This window comes from Vespula pensylvanica, chromosome 13 (assembly GCF_014466175.1).
Source record: "Vespula pensylvanica isolate Volc-1 chromosome 13, ASM1446617v1, whole genome shotgun sequence".
In the NCBI taxonomy this organism is placed as follows: Eukaryota; Metazoa; Arthropoda; class Insecta; order Hymenoptera; family Vespidae; genus Vespula; species Vespula pensylvanica.
Window position 1 is genome coordinate 1,320,623 of NC_057697.1, and position 20,114 is coordinate 1,340,736.

Genomic DNA, 20,114 nt, shown 5'->3' on the forward strand with positions numbered 1-20,114 from the left:
CTTTTTTTCTTTAGTGCATTTTATTGGTATATTTAACAATTAATAATGTTCATTATAACGATCAACCGATATTTCTTTTCAGCTGGGAAGACATGGAAATGTTGGCAGTGCAGCAAACAATACGTTTGGAGAGACTCACTGAAGAAACATCTCCGTGTGGAATGCGGTAAAGAGCCGAAATTCGAGTGCAAGATTTGCGGAAGAAAATTCAAGCACAAACACCGTTGGCAATCCCATAGAAGACTGATTCATTACGTCGACGTGTGATAGATCCTCATTCTCGCAATGTTGCAAGAGACGATTAAAAAGAAAAAAAAAAGAAGAACGAAAGAAAAAACAGAAAAGAAAATACCCGTGTTGTTATAACAACAATACAATACAAATGTATTTATAAAAGTCTTCTTCTTTTCCTTTTTTTTTTTTTTTTTTTTTTTTTTAAGTAAAGTATACACAGTTATTTTGTAATATAATTGAAGAACATACGTTGTACGAATGTTGAACTTAAACACATCCCCTATAACATATGATTACCTTGTTTTCGCCTGAACTTTCTTGTTTCATAATTATTCGATCTTAATAGAATCCTGTTATTAATTATCCATTGAATCACTATAACAAACCCCTTTCTTTCCTTAACTTTCTTTTCTTTTCGAAAATCTATATATACAACATTTGATTATCAATTAACATTTTATTCGATTATCATTCATTGACTCGCAATAAAATAGATATCTCGATATACGTGTTCACGAGTGTTATTATATTGGGAAACGAATTCGTATAACGTTGAAAGACAAAGGCACTCCATTTTGTGCCAGTGAAAATAATTCATTCGCGCGTTTTTAAATGAATAATCCAGACAGATACCTAAGAGGATCTTAGGACTTAGTGAGTGACAGCTGCAAGAACAAAGAGAAATAAAATAAAATGAGAAAAAAAGATAATAATGACAATACGTACAAAAATCGAATTCGAATTTCATTCGAACATTACTATCATTGTGCGGTGAAGTATTATAATATTATTTATATTAATGATATTATTTTCTTATGTATATATAGGTAAGTAAGAAGAACAAAAAAAGAAATATTGTACAAAATCATTTTGCAATTTATCCAACTAATCGAAAGTTATTTTGTCATTTTCAGACGAGAAATTGAAACATTCAAGGACTGCAGTATACACAATATACTAATTTCTTTTTTCTTTACTCGTTGTTCTATAAATTAATGTTTCTCTCCTTTAAATATCTCTCTCTCTCTCTTTCTCTCTCTCTCTCTCTCTCTCTCTCTCTCTCTCTCTCTCTCTCTCTCTTTCTCCGTCTTTCTTAATTATACTATTCTGATTTTCCTTTTATCTTTCCTTAGTCTCTTTACTTAGTACAAAAATCTTTTACATTTAATCGATAATTAAAAATAGTTCTTGTCGCATGCATGTACGTATCTATGTATGTTGAATGCGTGCGTGCGTATGCGTGTAATTATTTTTCCTTCTTTTTTTGAATAAGGTTTTTTCGGTAACATACTTTTCTATCTTTTAACATATCGTTCAAAGTTCGTATGATCAAATTGATTGAATCCTCCTGCAAGCAGAATGATCCTTATCTGAAATCGATATCACTCGTTTAATAAGAGTGGATAAGATAACTTTAAATAGTTTTTCTTTGTATTTTCATAATACACTGCATAAACTGTGAATTTTCTTTTGGATAATAATAAATCTTCGCTGACTCATTCCAAGCTTATTTTATAGTTTTCAATCTTTTTATATACTCCATCTGTTGCTGTTGCTGCTGCTGCTGCTGCTGCTCCTGCTGCTGCATCCTTTGATACTGGTTTCATCCTTGTATCGATTTTTATATAACATAATGCTTTTTATCTGCATCCTCCAAATCTTCATATTCACCATATAGGTATTTTCTTCATAGATTCTCAGATTCTCAATTGAGCTGTTCTGCATAATCTGCAATAACTTGCATCGCGCCACTTTGTTTCACTGTTAACGATTTTCGATAAGAACACATTTGCGCTATAGGAATCTGGATCTACGACCTGCTGGACCGACGATACACAGAAGAATGATCTCGCACGGAAACACGAAAGAAATAACAACGTATGACGTATAACGTTATACACGATTTAAGATAATACTAATTAACGCTATTTTGATAACTTGATAATGTATTCCGATACCGATAATATGTATTGAATTAGCCAATAAATAATATTGGAATTTTTAATACTTCCAATATTACTTATCCTTTTCATCAAATTTTACAATTACGATTCTAAGAATCTTTTTACAATCTGCAAAAAGAACATAGTCTCACAAAATTGATTTTTTCTTAGAATCATTTATAAAACTACATTTCGATATTAAACATTTCCGATATTACTTATTGGCCAAGCCAATATTTAACAGCGATAAAAAAAAAGAAAAGATACAATTGTCGATTATAATTGAAAAATCCGAATTTGTATTGTCACGATACTTATTTATCTTGTCAGATTTGATTAAAGAAAAGAAAAAAAAAAACGAAAGAAAACACACTCATATTAAACCGAAAGACGAATAAAATATTTTTACAAGCCGACAACAAATAATGTCGATGCGCGAATTATTTTATACAATACAACTTTCTTTTTTCCTTACTCGTTGATTTATAAAATAATATTTTTCTTTGTTCTGTCCCTTTCTCTCTCTCTCTCTCTCTCTCTCTCTTTCTCTCTCTCTCTCTCTCTCTCTCTTTCTCTCTATCTCTCTATCTCTCTATCTCTGCTTGTTTTTTTAATGAAACTTTTTAAATTTTCATGTTTTAGTAAAAAAAAAAAAAAAAAAAAAGAAAAAAAAAGAAAAAAGAACGGAATAAAACAGTTCACAAATAAAATTCGAATTTCCTTTGATCACAACGAACCACCGTGTGCAACGAAGTGTAGGGGAACCAGCCGAGAAATTTTCGTTCGAAGTAACGTGCAAAAGAGAAAAAATAAAAAAAGAAAAAGAACAGAGAGAAAGAAAAAACGGGGGAAAAAAATAAAGGAAAAGCAAAATAATAACAAACGAACTGATCTATTGTTTTTCTTTTCTGTTGGACAGTGCCGTGGCTGCTGAAGACGAAGAGAACGGTCAATCTATCGCAACTCATTCATAAATGTATGAGATGTGGAAAGGGTTATCAATTGCATACGTCCCTGAGAAGACACCTAAGATTGGAATGCGGCGTCGAACCGAAAGAGACCTGTCCAATTTGCAGGAAGAAATTCACACACAGATATAATCTTACGTGTCATCTATCGTCGTGCAGTCGAAAGAGAGGAATTAAGTGAACAAGAAGGAAAAACGGAAAAGAAAAAATCAAATAAAATCATATTTCTCAAATTCTAACATTCGCAACATCATTTATCTCCCTGTTAATGTCATTACTATTAATATAATAATAATTGTTGGTATAATCGTGTTGTTATATTTATTAGACATAAAAAATAATAAACGAAACAAAACGAATCGAAACGAAACGAAATACAATACAAACAACAAAGAAAAATATTATTCCAAATAATCATGAAATTTTGTCCAACTAATCGAATGTAATTTTGCATTTTTTTTTTTTTTTCAGACATGGAGTACAAGTTCAATATTAAATTACCGACATTCAAGATCCTCTGCGTTATCTGTCCAAATTGTGGTAGGAGGTACAAAAGAAACGATTATCTTCTGCGGCACAAAAGGGAATGTCAACTGGAACGTACCTTTGGTTGTCCAATGTGCGGGAAAAAGTTCAAGAGAAAATATCATTTGTCGAGGCACGTTAACGAAACGAAACACACGAAACGTCAACGTGACAAAGCTAGATTTATTGAACTGAATTACTGAAAATATTATTCTCTTTATTTCTTTTCTTTTTGATTTTCCTTTTTTTCTTTTTTTTTATTTTGTTCGTTTATTAATTTTCCTTGTTTCTCTTCTATATACAAATATATATATATACATATGACTATGTGTCAGGAAAGATGACGCCTGTAATGATCATTTCAAAATATTTAAACTTATGCATTACTCGTGCTTCAAAATGTATAAAGATTGATGTGTTTATAAAAGAAAAAAAAAAAATGCATATGTGAAGATATATTTATTTTTTTATCGTAAAAAATAAAAACGACGAAACGTCGCTTGTAGAAAAGATTAAATTGTATATAGAAATTTGTGGGAATAAAAATGTGACATGCGACATTTTTCCGTACAAACAAAACTATACAATATATAAATAAGTACATATATATATATATATATATATATATATATATATATATATACGTATATATATATTTTTTTTCTCTTTTTATTTTCTTTTATAAGAAACAATCAAAAATTGACATATGTAAATTCAGTTTGTAAATAATCTGAAACTTCTGCGATTTGATTGATTTGCACGACTTAATTAAAAAATAAATAAAAAACAAAAAACAAACAAAAAAAAATTTTAACAAATACAAAATAAATACATTACACTGACAAAAAATTCTTGTAAACCTACAAAGAATAATAATTATAATTGTCGATATAAAATTGTCGATATAAAAATTTATTTGATACAATTCACAATACAGCTTTTTTCGTCGTATTATATATTAATGTTTTTTCTTCTTATTCTCTATATCTCTCTTTTTCTCTCTGTCTCTCTCTCTCTCTCTCTCTCTCTCTCTCTCTTTCTTTCTCTCTCTTTTTGTCTTTTTTGAACGATACTTTTCTGATTTTCTTTTTTTAGTAAAAAAAAAAAATTAAAAAAGAAACGGAACAAAAATACAATAAAAAGAATGTACGTAAAACTCGCATTCGAATTTCACTGTACACACTCTTGATCACAACCCGCTGTGCGCAGAACGAAGGAGGAGGAACCAACAAATTTTCTCGAACATTTGGAATACGAGATCGAAATAACATATAAAAAAGAAAAAGAAAAAAAAAAAAAAAAAGAAAAAGGGAACAAATAAATAACGAACTGATCTCCGATATTTCTTTTTTTCTGTTGGACAGTGCCGAGGTTGCTGAAGGTGAGGAGGATGATTAATCTACCGCAAAAGAAGAAATCTGTCATCCATAAATGTACGAGATGCGGGAAGAGTTATCAATTGTATACATCCCTGAGAAGACACCTAAGGCTAGAGTGTGGCGTCGAACCGAAAGAGACATGTCCGATTTGTGGAAAAAAATTCACGCACAGATTCAAACTAACGAGTCATCTCTCATCGTGTGGTCGAAAAAGAGGATTTACGTGAACCGAGAGAAAAAAAGAAGAAAGAAAAAGAAAAAAAAGAAAAAAGAAGAAGAGCAGAAAGAAAAGAGAAAAGAAGAAAAAATTATTTCTTTTAACTCCAACACTCGTAATATTATTTATCTCCCTGTTATGGCAAAATAACGAGGATAAACATTATATTAAGTTTATACTTTTGAAGAAAAAACTTGGAACGCACAATTTAATTACTTTTTTTGATTTTCACTAGTTCTTGACCAAAGAGACATCGTCGTAAAGAGAAAACACGAAAGAACTATAAGATATCGTATTATGGGGTACCCTTAAGCCATCGAGATATATATTTTAATAAATAAATTAGCCATCAGTTGAGTTCGATTTAAATCTCTCGGACTTGTGATAACTTGTTAGGCATATTGTAAAGCATTTTTTGTGAATTTATTGTTTTCAACAAAGAAAAAGAAAAAGAAAGAAAAACAAAAAATAAAGTTTCCTATTATCCCAAAACACAAAATGACGGATTACGAATCTTCGGAAGAAAACACATGCAACGCATAATTTTGTCGATATTTCGAAATCGAGGAAACCAACGGGAAGATCGCAACGAGAAAACATTCGTGGGTTTCTATAGGGACGTGATCGAGTTTACAAGTGCCAACAAAGTTGATTAAGAAAATTTCCTTTAGTGATGATTTAAACATACTCGATGATAGTGTTCGAATTGTGAGCGACCTTTTTAACTCGACGACGGTGCTTTATTAAAATCATTACTTGAGACATTGGATTCAAGATTAACGTGCAAGAAATAACTAACATACATCGGGACCAAACAGTCGACGATGAAATATCGAAAAAATATTGGATTTGGATTCCGCATCAATTGTCGAATTGAAACAAAGATAAATAAGAAGAGCAACGAATGATTAGTTCGGCATAATTTTCATACACCGGACAACGAAATAATCCATTTCTTAGAAGATTCGTCCAACGCAGCATCTAATGGCAAAGCAATCAACTATACCAACTGTCTAAACCTAGACCAAACATTGATAATAGTGATAATAAAAGTTCGATGGGACTGCACTACGATAATTTATTTTGAGTCGCTCAAAATCATGTGAAACAATTACCGCGCTCATGTTTATTTCCAGCAATCAAGATCGTATCTCTTCCATCATAGCCCGCCAGTACATTTTTATAAAAGAGGAATTGAAAATTTACAAAAGAAAGATAAGTATTAGCGAAAGATTGTGTGGATAATGATCGCGAATATGTATATGAACTGATTAGAGAATAAGAATAAAACAGAGAAATGAAATTGGACTTGTGTGGATGCGTGCGTGCATGTGTGTGTGTATGTTTAATATTGAAATCATTGATTATACTTATGGGTACCCATAATATAAAATATATCTTTGTGTACGCTTACTAGGAAAAAATAAATTTAAATTTATAAGAAAAACAAAATATACAATGTACATACATATATATAAAAGAGACAATGTGGCACTATAACTTACTTATACATATCTATATGTGCATATATATATATATATATATATATATATATATACACACACACACACACATATCTGTCTATCTCTCTCTTTTTCTATCTCTCTATATCTCTCTCTGTCTCTTTCTCTCTTTCTCTCTTTCTCTTTGAAAATTGCTTGCGATAACGCACGAATCACAAAAGTCTCTCTTATCAGCGAATAACACAAAGCGTCTATAAAAACAATAAAAAAGCAATGTATATGTATCTATCATTTGTAACAACAATTGCAATTGCACTTAAAAGGATATGAAATAATCTCTGTGCTTGCCTGCGAAGCCACTTTCTCTCTCTCTCTCTCTATTTCTTTTCTCTCTCTCTCTCTCTCTCTCTCTCTCTCTCTCTCTCTCTCTCTCTCTCTCTCTCTTATCTATCTCACTCTTATAATCCTCATTTATTTTTTTTTATTCACATTCCTTATTTACTTGTTTCCTATCTCCGTCCCAAGAATCCTTCCAACGAGATTACAAAATCAATCGAGAGAGAAAAGACATTAAGAAATAAATCTTATTTAATCAAATAATAATATAATGACGTATTTGTACATGTATATGATACATAGTACGTAAAATGTAACAATTAAGACTTTTCCTAGGAATTTTCTGGATTTGCGTGACCGATTTTATGGTCTATCCGTCGAATAATGTCGTCACCGTGCCTTTGTCTCGTATTTCTATGTACTTCTTACAAATACATTTCGATTACGAAGATAATAAATTTATTAAGAGAAGAAGAAAGAAATGAAGAAATAAAAAATACCCTAAAAAGAGTGAAAGAGAGGAAAACAAGTGTTAGAAAAAATCTTCCAAGGAAAAAAGAACTCTATCTCTCTCTCTCTCTCTCTCTCTCGCTCTCCCTCTTCTTCTTTCCCTCTCTCCCTCTCTCTCTTTCTCTCTGTCTCTCTCTCTCTCTCTCTCTCTCTCTCTCTCTCTCTCTCTCTCTCTATCTATCTATCTGTCTATCTATCTCTCTCTTCACAGATATATTTGTTCTGAGCGACAAAAAAGAAAAAGAAAAAAAAAAAGAGAGAGAAATAAAATATAAATAAAAAGAAAATGTAAAGGAATTTAAAAGAAGAAAGGAAGGAAGGAAGGAATGAAGGAAGGATGGAAGGATGGAAGGATGGAAGGATGGAAGGAAGGATGGAAGGAAAAGAAAGTCAAAGGACCTTAACTAACGTTAGATCCTCGTCTCGTTTCAGGTCTCCTAGCGACGATGCTACTCTCGTCGGATGTACAACAATATCAAGAGAGGAACGAGGTTACCTGGTCGCGTGGTTACGCCAATGCACCTTATAAAACTATAAGATATCAAAAGAGAAAGGATTCCTCGAGGAACAATACCACAGATGCTAAATACGTTTGCAACAGGTGCGGGAAGACTTACAAGGCGCCTACGTCATTGAGCCGTCATAGGAGATTAGAATGCGGGGTCATACCCTGCGAGGTCTGCCCGATTTGCGATCGAAGATTCAAACATAGATTCGTATTGAACTCTCACATCGTCGGATGTCAAAGAAGACTTCGTCACATTATGCAAAAAAGAAGCGACTCGCCATATTTGGCAGACGAACGTGACGGTTCTTAATCTTTTATGTAGATACTCTTTCGCGATATTCTCTTTTCCTATTGTATTAATATTATTATTATTATTATTATTATTATTATTATTATTATTATTATTATTATTATTATTATTATTATTTCTTTTTTTTCTTCTTCTTCTTCTTCTTCTTCTTCTTCTCACTCTTCAGTTTTTTTTTTTTTTTCATTTTGTTTTACTATCCCGTTTTATATTTTTTATTGTATTTTTTGTCGACTTTCGAGATATTAAAAGAATAAAAAAGACTTCTGAGTCGTCGTGCTTTTTATCACGAGTGTCTGTCTTCAAAAAGAGAAAAAGAAAATTCGAAAAAAAGAAAAATAATGCTATATAACAATTTTTATGCAAATTTTTTATAAATTTGTATCGTGCATATCTCTCTCTCTCTCTCTCTCTCTCTCTCTCTATATATATATATATATATATATATATATATATATATGTTAATATTATATAAATAAATAAATATATATTTATTTATTTATATATACCAATTTTAATGACAATTTTAATATTCGTATTAATTAACGAACGCGACTATGTTTTTAAAAAATATTGTTCCTTCTTCTCTTTTTCCATTTTTTTTTTTTTTTATTCCTCCGACACTCATTGTATCTCGAAGATCGATATAAAAAATTAATGAACTGTCGACGTTTCTAATGTGCAGTGAACAGGGCAAATGTGTCTCTATTTATGGATTGAAAGTTACTAGGTGATTTGAAAAATTAATTACTCCTTTTTTTCGAATTTAATTTAGAAGAGCCTAAAAAGTATCGAAGCAAAGAGTTCCTAATTGATTGTTAAAATCGTCTAGAAACTGTTTGTTCCAATTTAGAGACTTTTCGTCCATCCTGTATATATATATATATATATATATATATATATATATATATATATATTTCTATGCCTTAATATGTATTAATGCAACGTTTTCATTTTTAATTTTTTTCCCTTGATTTTTTCTCCCTCCCTTCGCCCTACCACCCAACTTGTAAATAAAACAATTTATCGTACGATTTCGAAATATCGTATTGTTTATCATGTACCAAACGAGAGATCATTGATTATAATATTTGTATCGATAGTCGCTCATTAAGCAGAGCGATCATTTTGAATCTCGATTTTTATATCTTGTTTTTCTCTTACCTTTCTCATTTCCATTTATTTTTATTCCTTTTTTTCTTTTTTTTTTTTTTTTTTTTTTTTATTATACGGCCAATGATAATAGAAACCCTCGTCGTATCATAGAAAAAAATAATGATTAATAATTAAACAAATACCCTGACTGATACATCTACAATTCTCAAATTTTTGCTAAATATACATACATTTATATATATATATATATATGTGTGTGTGTGTGTGTATCTCTATGTACATATATATATATATATATATATGTATGTATGTATGTATGTATATCGAAAATATTAAAACGCTTTTACAGTATGAAATGATCTTTTTTTTTCTTTAAAAAAGAAAAGAAAAACAAAATAATTTAACCCTTTGGGTGCGTAACTCATCAGATTTAAACATTGTGATGAATATTGTGCACATATATGCGTCCATAGCGATCAAAGGGTTAAAAAAGAAAAGATACAATTGCATTTCTTCATTTTTTTATTACCGATTATTATGTTTGTAAAATGCAATTAAAAGAAGAGAGGAGAGAAGAGAAAATATAAAGAAAAGAAAAAAAAGAACACAAAAGATATACTCTTGTAGTTGAAAAAAAGAAAGAAAGAAAAGAAAAACAGAAAATCATGAATATAATTACATATATATAATTTATTTTAATAATGTTCGTCTCTCTCTCTCTCTCTCTCTCTCTCTCTCTCTCTCTCTCTCTCTCTCTTTCTTTCACTCTCCTCTTTCTCTCTCTCTCTCTCTCTCTCTTTCTCGATTGGCGACACTCACCGATAATGCTTTGTATTCATAACGTTTTATGTATACTAATGTGAATAAACGGATCTTAATGTAAACATGTAAAAATCCTATTCCATCGTAATTTCGATAAATCTATGTGTTTTTTCTTTTTTTTTTTTGTTTTTCAATTTAATCATGTATATCACACACAAATTTGATTGAATTTTATTGTATCGATGTTATATGTATACGTATAGAAAAAGGAAAAGAAAGAAAACAAAGAAAATATAGCCGAGGAGTCAGCAGGTAAAATAATTATCAACGAAATGATTGATTGATTGATTGATTGATTCATTCATTCATTCATTCATTCATCCAGCCATTCATTCATTCGTCATTCATTCATTCATGCATTCACCCATTCATTCTTTTACACAATATATTTTTCGATCGTCTCATTGGGCTTATTTAATTGTAAAGAAAAGAACACTTATAAAATTATAATGGATTTGTGGTGTATTGTGTATATAAAAAAAAGTTGTCTATAAAATATATAAAAATAAAAATTCTCTCTCATAAATGACTAAAACTGTTTGATATTTCAGAATTGAAGCCGATCACCGATAAGGATTATTCAGCATTTGATAAATTGGAATTTATCATGAATAATCCAACGACATCGTCGTCTTCGTCGTCATTTACTACGATTCATCGTGGCCAAACGACGCTACCGGAGGATCAACATTTTATGTGCGGCGAATGTGGCAAGGGTTACAAGTGGATGGCCAATCTGATGAGACATCAACGATACGAATGTGAAAAATCCCCGAAATATCGTTGTCGAATATGCATGAAGAATTTTTACAGACGTTATGTCCTTAGAAATCACATTAAAACAAAACATAACGCATTATGAGGAACATTACTTTGACGAAATTTACTAATATGTTATTTAATATAATAAATTGATCGATATTGAGTTTCTACTATCTTGTGTTTGCATTAATATACATATTTATATATATATATATATATATTTACCACGATTTTTATTCGTGACAAAATGTGTCCGTATTTTTTCTTTAAACAAGTATCTTCCCCTCAAAAAAATTTTATTTCCTTCTTTTCCAAATAATCTTTTCTTATATATATATATATCTCTCTCTCTCTCTCTCTCTCTCTCTCTCTCTCTCTCTCTCTCTCTCTCTCTCTCTCGTTACATTTTCTTCTTTTCCTTTTTTATTTTCCTCTCATTTCATTTGTTTTTGGAATTCAAGAAAATCACACATTATTTGTTAATAATATTTATCATCTAATTTCTATCTAATAATAATATTTTATCTAATACTTTGTTATGATCTAAAAAAAAAGAAAAAGACCAGAAAGAAAGGTAAAAAAAAAAAAAAAAAAAAACAAACAAAACAAAAAGAAAAAATAAATAAATAAACAAATAAAAAATGGAACAGACAAGAGTGAAAAAAAGAGAAAGAATGATTCTAACAAGAACATTTATCTTTCCTTTTCAGATAACGTAAGGAAGTACAACACTCGACTGGAGAAAGAGGACAGGATGATGATGATCCCAAGAAGATCGACTCATACGAGAAGAGCACCTATCGAGTTCGTCGATGTCTCAGCGTTAGCCAAAAAAGCAACCGAACAACAACAACATAATCATCATCATCATCATCTACATAATCAGCTTCGTAATGATTGGCAGGGTAGGCTACGTTACAGAATGCCTACGGAAACTATGATCGAAAGGAAACGTAGCAGCGTCTTTGTTACACCAAATAACATTCAAGTACGTGGACCTAGCGAACTTCGAGATCTTCACATTTGTTTGGACTGCAACGTTGGTTTCATGAATTTCGAGGAATTACGAAGGCACGTTATGTACGAGTGTCCTGAAATATTGAAGAGATATCAGTGTGCTGTTTGCAAGAGAACATTCAGGACAAGGACCGAGTTGAACGCCCATTTCCATGACGATCATTAGACATGACCTCGCTTTCTGCGCAAAAAAAAAAGGAAAACAGAAAAACAACAAAAAAAAAATATGGATAAGAAGGAGAAACTTTTTCTTGCTGCGCTTTTCTTTTCTATTAATTTCTCTTTCTCTCTCTCTCTCTCTCTCTCTCTCTCTCTCTCTCTCCCTCTCTCTCTCTCTCTCTCTTTCTCTCTTTATCCGATTAATCATAATACAAATGTTATTTTTGTCTTTTTGCTTTTCGCTGATTTTTAAATGACATCATTTATTTAATTTTATTTTGTTATTTTTTCTTTCTCTTTTTCCTTTTCTTTTTTTTTTTTCTTTCCTCTTCCCTTTCCGATCTTTTCTATTTCTATTTTCTTTCTCTGTCTGTATCTCTTTCTCATTTTGGAGAAAACAATTAATTGCTAATCACCAATCGATAACCAATTAAAATTATATTTGTAATCATCTATGACAATAAGATTTCCAATGTAATGATCTAAATCGTAATAATAAACATAATTATTTTGGTCAAGGGTTCGTCGATAAATTTGATTCACCAGGCCGTACCACAATAATCATTCCAGATTAATTAATGTTTCTACAGCTAGTCCTGGATATATACATATATCCGTCCAATATATATATATATATATATATATATATATATATATATATACACACACACACACACACACATATATGAATATACACACACAAACACACACACACACATACACACACACACACCTATGTCTTCTATTTAATAGTAATCTCGATGAGATAGAAAATTCTTATCCGATAAAAAATGTCATCTATTTCCAATCGATATCGATATTCAAATCGATCAATCGTACATACACTCTTCTCTCACTCACTCTCTTTCTCTCTCTCCCCTCTCATTCTCTCTCTTTCTCCCTTTCTCTCTCTCTCTCTCTCTCTCTCTCTCTCTCTCTCTCTCCGTATAATTATAAAAAGAAAGAAAGAAGAAAAAAGAAATCGAAAAACAAAACACAAAGATCTTTATAATCGTTCACAATACTCCAACGCTAGTCGGCCAAAGATAATCTCGATCCAACTAGGAATGCATGTTCTTTCATTAAGGGTGTTCCTCCATTTTTTGTTTGTTCCTTTCTTTCGTTTTTTTTTTTATCTCATTTTTTTTTCTTTTCTTTTCTTTTTTTTTAATTTTTTTTTTTCTTTCTTTTATTGTTATTTAATGGAGGGCCAAATTATTAACGCGAGCTCAATTATTACGATTAACGATCTTTCTCATATTCGCAGGAGATCACCATCCCCATGTGGACCTGGCTGAATGGTTCATCAAACAAGAGGAGGAATACGGTATACCCCAGAGCTTCTTTCAAGTGGTAGCCACCGATTACGAGGAATCAACTTTGAACAAGGAACATCGCAAGAGAACTACCAAGAACAACACTACGGTCATTTGCGAGGAATGTGGAAAGAGTTTCTCAAGGCTTGACAGTTTACGAAGACATGAAAAACTTTATTGTAGAGTGAAGGGTGAAAGGGTCTTTTGTCGATTTTGTGGAAAGAAATTTGTCAGGGCATTGTCTTTGGTAGCACATATACAATCGGTACATGCCGCTAAACTACCCCAATCCGATCCGTTAGGTCCACCATGATCTAAGGATCGTTTGATATGTTTCTGTTAAAAAAGAAACATCTAACTCGAGATAATCTTTATTGTTAGTATCTCTTGATATATTGTATTTTATTCTTTACTAAACAAGTACAGAGTACTCTTTCTTATTTTTCTTCTTCTTCTTCTTCTTTTTAAGATCTCTAATAATTCCAAGATTTTTAGTTAATCGTTAAGAGATATTTTTTTCTTTTTCTACGTTGATTTCTTTTTCTTTTTTTCTCCTTCTTTTTTTTTTTTTTTTTTTTTTTAAAGAAAAGCAAAAAGATTAAAAACAACCCTCTGTGTGCGTGCCTTGATCCTCCTTCGCAAATCTTGTGTTCTGTTTTTAAAACCGAACGTGTGTTCGTTATTTGAAAAAGAAAATCCGAACTACTTGATCCGGTAAAGATCAAGAACGTAAACGAGAAAAGTATCGACGTATTTGAACCCTTTGATCGGTCTGTACACCGCCCCTGCCACTCTCCCCGCCCCTCCAACCCCACCGCAACTTCTATCTCATTTAAAAAATAAAAGTAAAAATAAAAAAAAAACACACACACACACACACATATAAACATACACACACAGACACAAACTCGCAGTGTAATTTAACGAAATGATCTAAATAAAAATCGTACGATGCAAACAAGTGGAACATTTTTCAACGACATTAACAAGTTATTTGTTATCATCGTTGATGTTATATTATTCATGATAGATCGTATCATCGATCGATCATGTTAAATTACATATATATATATATATATATATATATATATATATGTATACATGTATAAGATTATTTAACTGTGCCTGTGGAAAATAATAGAAAAGAGAGAGAAAGGAAGAAAGAGAGGGAGAGAGAGAGAGAGAGAGAGAGAGAGAGAGAGAGAGAGAGAGAGAGAGATTGAAATAGAATGAACGATTAAAAGAAACAAGCAATCGCACGTGCATGGTTTCTCATCGTAATTGTTAATTATCTCAGAAACGTACATAAATATTTTAATTGGCAAAGATATCCAGTAATCGTGTCGCGTGTCTTAACGCTAGTCAATGTGTTATTTTTTCAGGTGAGAATACTAAGGGCAACGTAACGGATGAAAATCATCACGATGAAGATTCGGAAATTTGTGAGGTACCATTTCACGGACAATTAACGATGAATTATCTCTTGTGTGATTCGTCGATCCTGAATCCGGTAGAACCTAGCGTAGTACAGAGCAGAAACAGCAGTAGCAGTGGCAGCAGCAAACCGTGCCAACAGTTCCGTTGCGATGGTTGTGGTAGAACGTATACCCGAGTCGACAGTCTAAAACGTCATCAACAAAAATGCGACGACCTATTAGCGTCACTGCAAGATCGACAAGAGAATTTGGAAAGGTTACAACAACAAGAATATTCTTGCAATCAGTGCGGTAAGAGCTACAGGAGATTGGACACTTTGAGGAGACATCAACGACTTGTTTGCGCGGACAAGGACTCCGTTCATTCCGTCATCAACAAGACTGACAAAACTGGGAGCTCCTAAGACACCTCTCTCTCTCGTGTCTCTTCGCTTTCTCTCATCGTTTTAACATAGTTTTTTTTTTTTTTTTTCTTTTCTTTTTTACTCTTTTTTTTTATCACTGGTCATCGTCGTCGTCATCCCTCCTCCTCCTCCTCTTCCTCACAATCATTCCTTTTTTTTTTCTTTTTTCTTTGTTTTTATCTTTTACTGTCTACGGTATAAGCACAGTAGTTCGTGATCATTATTGTCGAAAAGAAGATCTTATTTTTTTGTGTGCCGCAGTAGATAGCTACACCTATTATTTACACTTTTTTATAACTGATAAAGTCGAACAAGACTTGTCGACAATTTTTTTTCATTCTTACATTCTGACTTTTTTCTTTTCTTTTCTTTTCTTTTCTTTTCTTTCCTTTTCTTTTTCCAAGTCAAACGAAAGGTGAATTTCACCGAATATCATGTCAGATTAATTATTAATAATGTCCATGTATATGTAAATGTGTAATATACTCAAGTCCGAACGCGACGTGCATGTATTTACGACAGAGTAAATTCATCGTGCTATCTGTTTCATGATTAATCCAGTCAGCTTTGTCATGCATTATAATCAATGATAAAGATAAATCACAATGAACCAGTGAAAACGGACACCGTTAACTATTGTAACGAGTATATTAAGATTTTTATATAAACGGGCGTGCACGTGTGTGTATGTGTGTGTGTGTGCGTGTGCGTATGCGTGTGCGTGTGTGTGTGCCTCTGCGTCTGGGTTGCGTGTGAGGTTGAGTGTGAAAGATTTTTTTCTTATGTGACAATTTCGAATGCTAATTCTATCCATCGGTGATCGATAAGTGAAAGCAGAACGACTTACAAACTTCCACAATATTTTTTTGACGCAATCCTGCATTACTCCTACCCTTTTTTCCCCAGGTTGTTAAAATATATAAAAGAGAAAAGAAAAAATAAAAAAGAGATTAAAAACAAGACACAAAGACACACACACACACACACACACACACACATACACACACATATACAGTATTGAAGTTTCTGTAGCGTGCGAATTCGAACTCGTCGAACTCTTCGGATGCGTATATGTATATCAATTTAAAAATCTGATCAATGTTTACCATCCTTTGTGTGTCCATTTTCAGTTAAAAATCGTCAAATCTTTTTTCCGTGCGACGAGGTTATCACGACTTGGACATAATATTTTTTCCTGATAGATCTCGTCCGAAGGAATCCATCATGATTGATATGATCAATTCGAGTACACGATATTAATTTTTCTAAATAAAAACTACTCAACGAAAAACTAGACGAAGGTGTTATTATACATATAATTTTCCAAAGAAAAGGCCATATTTTTGCATATGTTTCGCGATGATCTATCTCCCCTTCGATAATCTTTTCTAATAACAAAACATTTTCAGAAGGGATGTCTTATATATCGATTAGAGGAGCAAAAAACATCTAAATTCCATTTTCTTGGTACTCCTATCTTTTTTAATTTTATATGTATGTATATATATATATATATATATGTGTATATATATATATATATATATATATATATATATATACATTTCGAGGAAATTGTTGGTTGGATCGGAAAACATGATGAAAAGGAAAAAAGAAAGAAAAGGTGCATTAAACATAATAAAGAAAAAGAATAATAAAAAAGAAAAGATAACGAAACAAATAAGCAAATAAAGATGAACCTTCTTAGCCGAGAATGTACCTAATCGAACACGTGTCCACGATGAACCTAACCACTGGCACTCTTAATTCTTCCCACAGGTAATATGGAAGACACTAAGGAGTACGACGCACTGTGGATGCTGGAGAGGAAAGCCCGTAGCATCGGTGAGGATCAGGAATCATTCTTGGGACCTATGAAATCGATCTCGTCGAAGATGCCTGAACAAGCTGGTCCAAGTTATCCGATAGCACAACTTTATGGTGGGGACTCCTACATCGCTGTACTCCAAGCTCAATATGTTTGCACCGATTGCGGAAAGAAGTATAAGTGGCAGGATAGCTTGAAGAGACATCAGAGGGTAGATTGTGGGAATAAAGAGAAGAAATTTTCTTGTAACGTGTGCGATAGGAAATTCAAATATCGTTACGAGCTTAAAAATCACATTACCGCTCATCATAAAGTCTGAACTCTTTCTCTTTCTTTTTCTCTCTCTCTCTCTCTCTCTTTCTCTCTCTCTCTCTCTCTCTCTCTCTCTCTCTATCTCTATCTATCTATCTCTCTATCTTTTTCTCTATCTTTCTTTCTATCTTTCTCTCTATCTCTCGATCTCTCTATCTTATGAGATAACTCTTGTGATCTTGGACCCTGTGAATATTACCCATTTTTCTTTTTCGAAACTTAGTGTTTCATTGTTCGTTTTAATTTCACTACTCGTTAATCCTGTTTTGTTAGGTTCGAGAACTTTGGATAGAGAGACAAAGGTGCTTATAGATAATAACTTGTTGAGATACGACATGATGATATTAGTGTAATACAATTAAGGCCACATGCGCACAATCACCAACGATCAAACGAGTTGATCTCAAGTTAACACGACCGTCGCGATTAATTTCAAGGGTGCATACGCTCAGATATATATATATATATATATATATATATATATATCCATATATATACATATATTGAGTGATCTAATGATCGTCGAGGATTGATCGATGTAGCGCACATGTAGCCGAAGGGCTGTATGATCGAGATAAATTTTTATAAGACTATTCCCTTTGTCGCGTCTATTATTTTATTATTATCGGCTTATAAACATGTTCCATCGGTGCACATTTAATTTATGAGTTAAATTGGACTTGAAATAAAAAATAAAAGAAAAAGAATAAGAAAAAGAAAAAAACGTAACTATGATTCGTTAACTTCTCGATGATAATGATTATGATTATGATGATAATAATGACGACGATGAAAAGAGGACTAATGTGTGCGAAAGAATTGTCTCGTCTCTCACAATCAGTCGTATCGTTTAAAAATTAAACGCAAGCGCTAAAAAATGCTGACACGACCATTAAAAATAAATAGCGACCGAAAAAAAAAAAAAAAAAAAAAAAAAAACAGCGACACACAAATTCGGTAGGTACAATTTGTACAGAATATGAATCGATATAAATATAGATAAAAACAAATGGTATAAAAAACAACGTCCGTGATTTAATTTGAATCCCACTCATTAATAAGAACTAAGTGTCTGGAAAGGATTCGAGTAATACCCAGATCGATCGTTATCCTAATTTCTTTTTCTTATTAACACATCCTTCCCCTCCTCCTCCTCCTCCTCCTCCTCCTCCTCCTCCTCCTCCTCCTCGTCTCTATTCTAAACAATATGTCTCTCCGTTTTCTTTTCTTTTTTTTCAAGAACAGTAGCTGAACCAAAAAACAGACCAAGGTACATCACTCTCGTTCCTAATATACAGAATAGTAGCTAAACTCAGTTGTTTCTCTATATTTCAGAAATCTATTCGTCGAACAAGTTGTCATTGGTATCACCGAACAACGTTCAGAAACATTCGACAGGATCTCCAAGAGTTGTTATGTTACTAAAACGTCGTTTCAATGTCTGCGCTGGATGTGGGAAGAATTACAAATGGCGTTGCAGTTTGATTCGTCACCAAATTGTGGAGTGTGGTAACAAAGAGAAGAAATTCTGTTGTTCTATCTGTCCTAAGAAGTATTATCATCGATTTCAACTGGAAAAACATTATCGTACAGGTCACAAGGTATCTAAGAAAAGGTTTTTATGAGAACGTTAGACAACGTTTGTTGACAATCGATGTGGGAAGGATTACAAATGACGATGCAGCTTGTTACATCACCAAAGGGAAGAGTGGTAACAAATCAAAAAAATTCAGTTTTTATGTTTGAAGAAGTTTTCTCGTCGGTACAAATTGAATCACCATTATCAAGAGTGTCGTGTATTGTTTAAAGGCAAGATGTGATGAAGAGGATTATGATTGTCTGATATATATATATATATATATATATATATATATATATATATATATATTGGTCAACAAATAAAATAAATGACACGCACACAGACCAAAATGATTACGTACCTACTTTCCTCTATATTCTATTTTCTTCTTATCTTCCAAATACGTTCAGAAGATAAGATGTATATTATTTCTAATTAACGATCGTTCCTACCGAAATGATTTTTCTATCTACAAAGTTACATTTTTGTTTTTTACTTTTATTTTATTTTTTTCTTTCTTTCTCATTCTTTTTTCTTTTGACTTATACAAACGTATACCTTTAAACCAATTACGAATTTCCTTATTAATAATAATGTTACAATATATATAATTTTTATACATTATTTTTATGTATTATAGATATATTATATGATATAATAAATAAACGATGTTATAGGAGAAGACAATATAAATAACTCGACGAAAAATCTTATCCTTTCTCTTTCTCTGCTAATCCCCCTCTCCTCACTTTCATCCCTACCTCCCAAAAAAAAAAAAGCCAGAATCTCTCGAGGATCAATCTTTGTACCCGTGATATATATCATACCGCTTCTATTGGTGAATGGTTTATACGTGTACCACTATATACTTGTGCTGTGTGTTGCGTCCGTGCTTCAATGTTATTATACCGTTGCCGATTAAAGAGAAAAAAATATAACAATAAAAAATAAATAAAAAATAAAAAAAAGCAAAGAG

The 20,114-nt window shown here is 31.9% G+C and overlaps 1 protein-coding gene across 9 annotated transcripts in view; it reads left to right on the forward strand.

Annotated features, from left to right (window-relative positions):
- Positions 1-20,114, forward strand: part of LOC122633700 (longitudinals lacking protein, isoforms A/B/D/L) — a 268,756-nt gene that overhangs the window by 247,681 nt on the left and 961 nt on the right. For 4 of the 9 annotated variants that reach the window (XM_043821944.1, XM_043821940.1, XM_043821941.1 and 1 more), the window contains exons 7-8: positions 14,965-15,309; positions 17,199-17,581. The exons of 1 other annotated variant lie outside the window; for it this stretch is intronic. In XM_043821944.1, coding sequence (XP_043677879.1) covers positions 14,965-15,309; positions 17,199-17,566 — 713 coding nt within the window. In that variant the 3' untranslated portion in view covers positions 17,567-17,581. Of the gene's footprint in view, positions 1-8,007; positions 8,482-11,800; positions 12,302-13,533; positions 14,541-14,964; positions 15,310-17,198; positions 17,582-20,114 lie in introns of those variants that run through there. 4 more of the 9 variants (XM_043821977.1, XM_043821979.1, XM_043821961.1 and 1 more) reach the window with 4 other exon arrangements.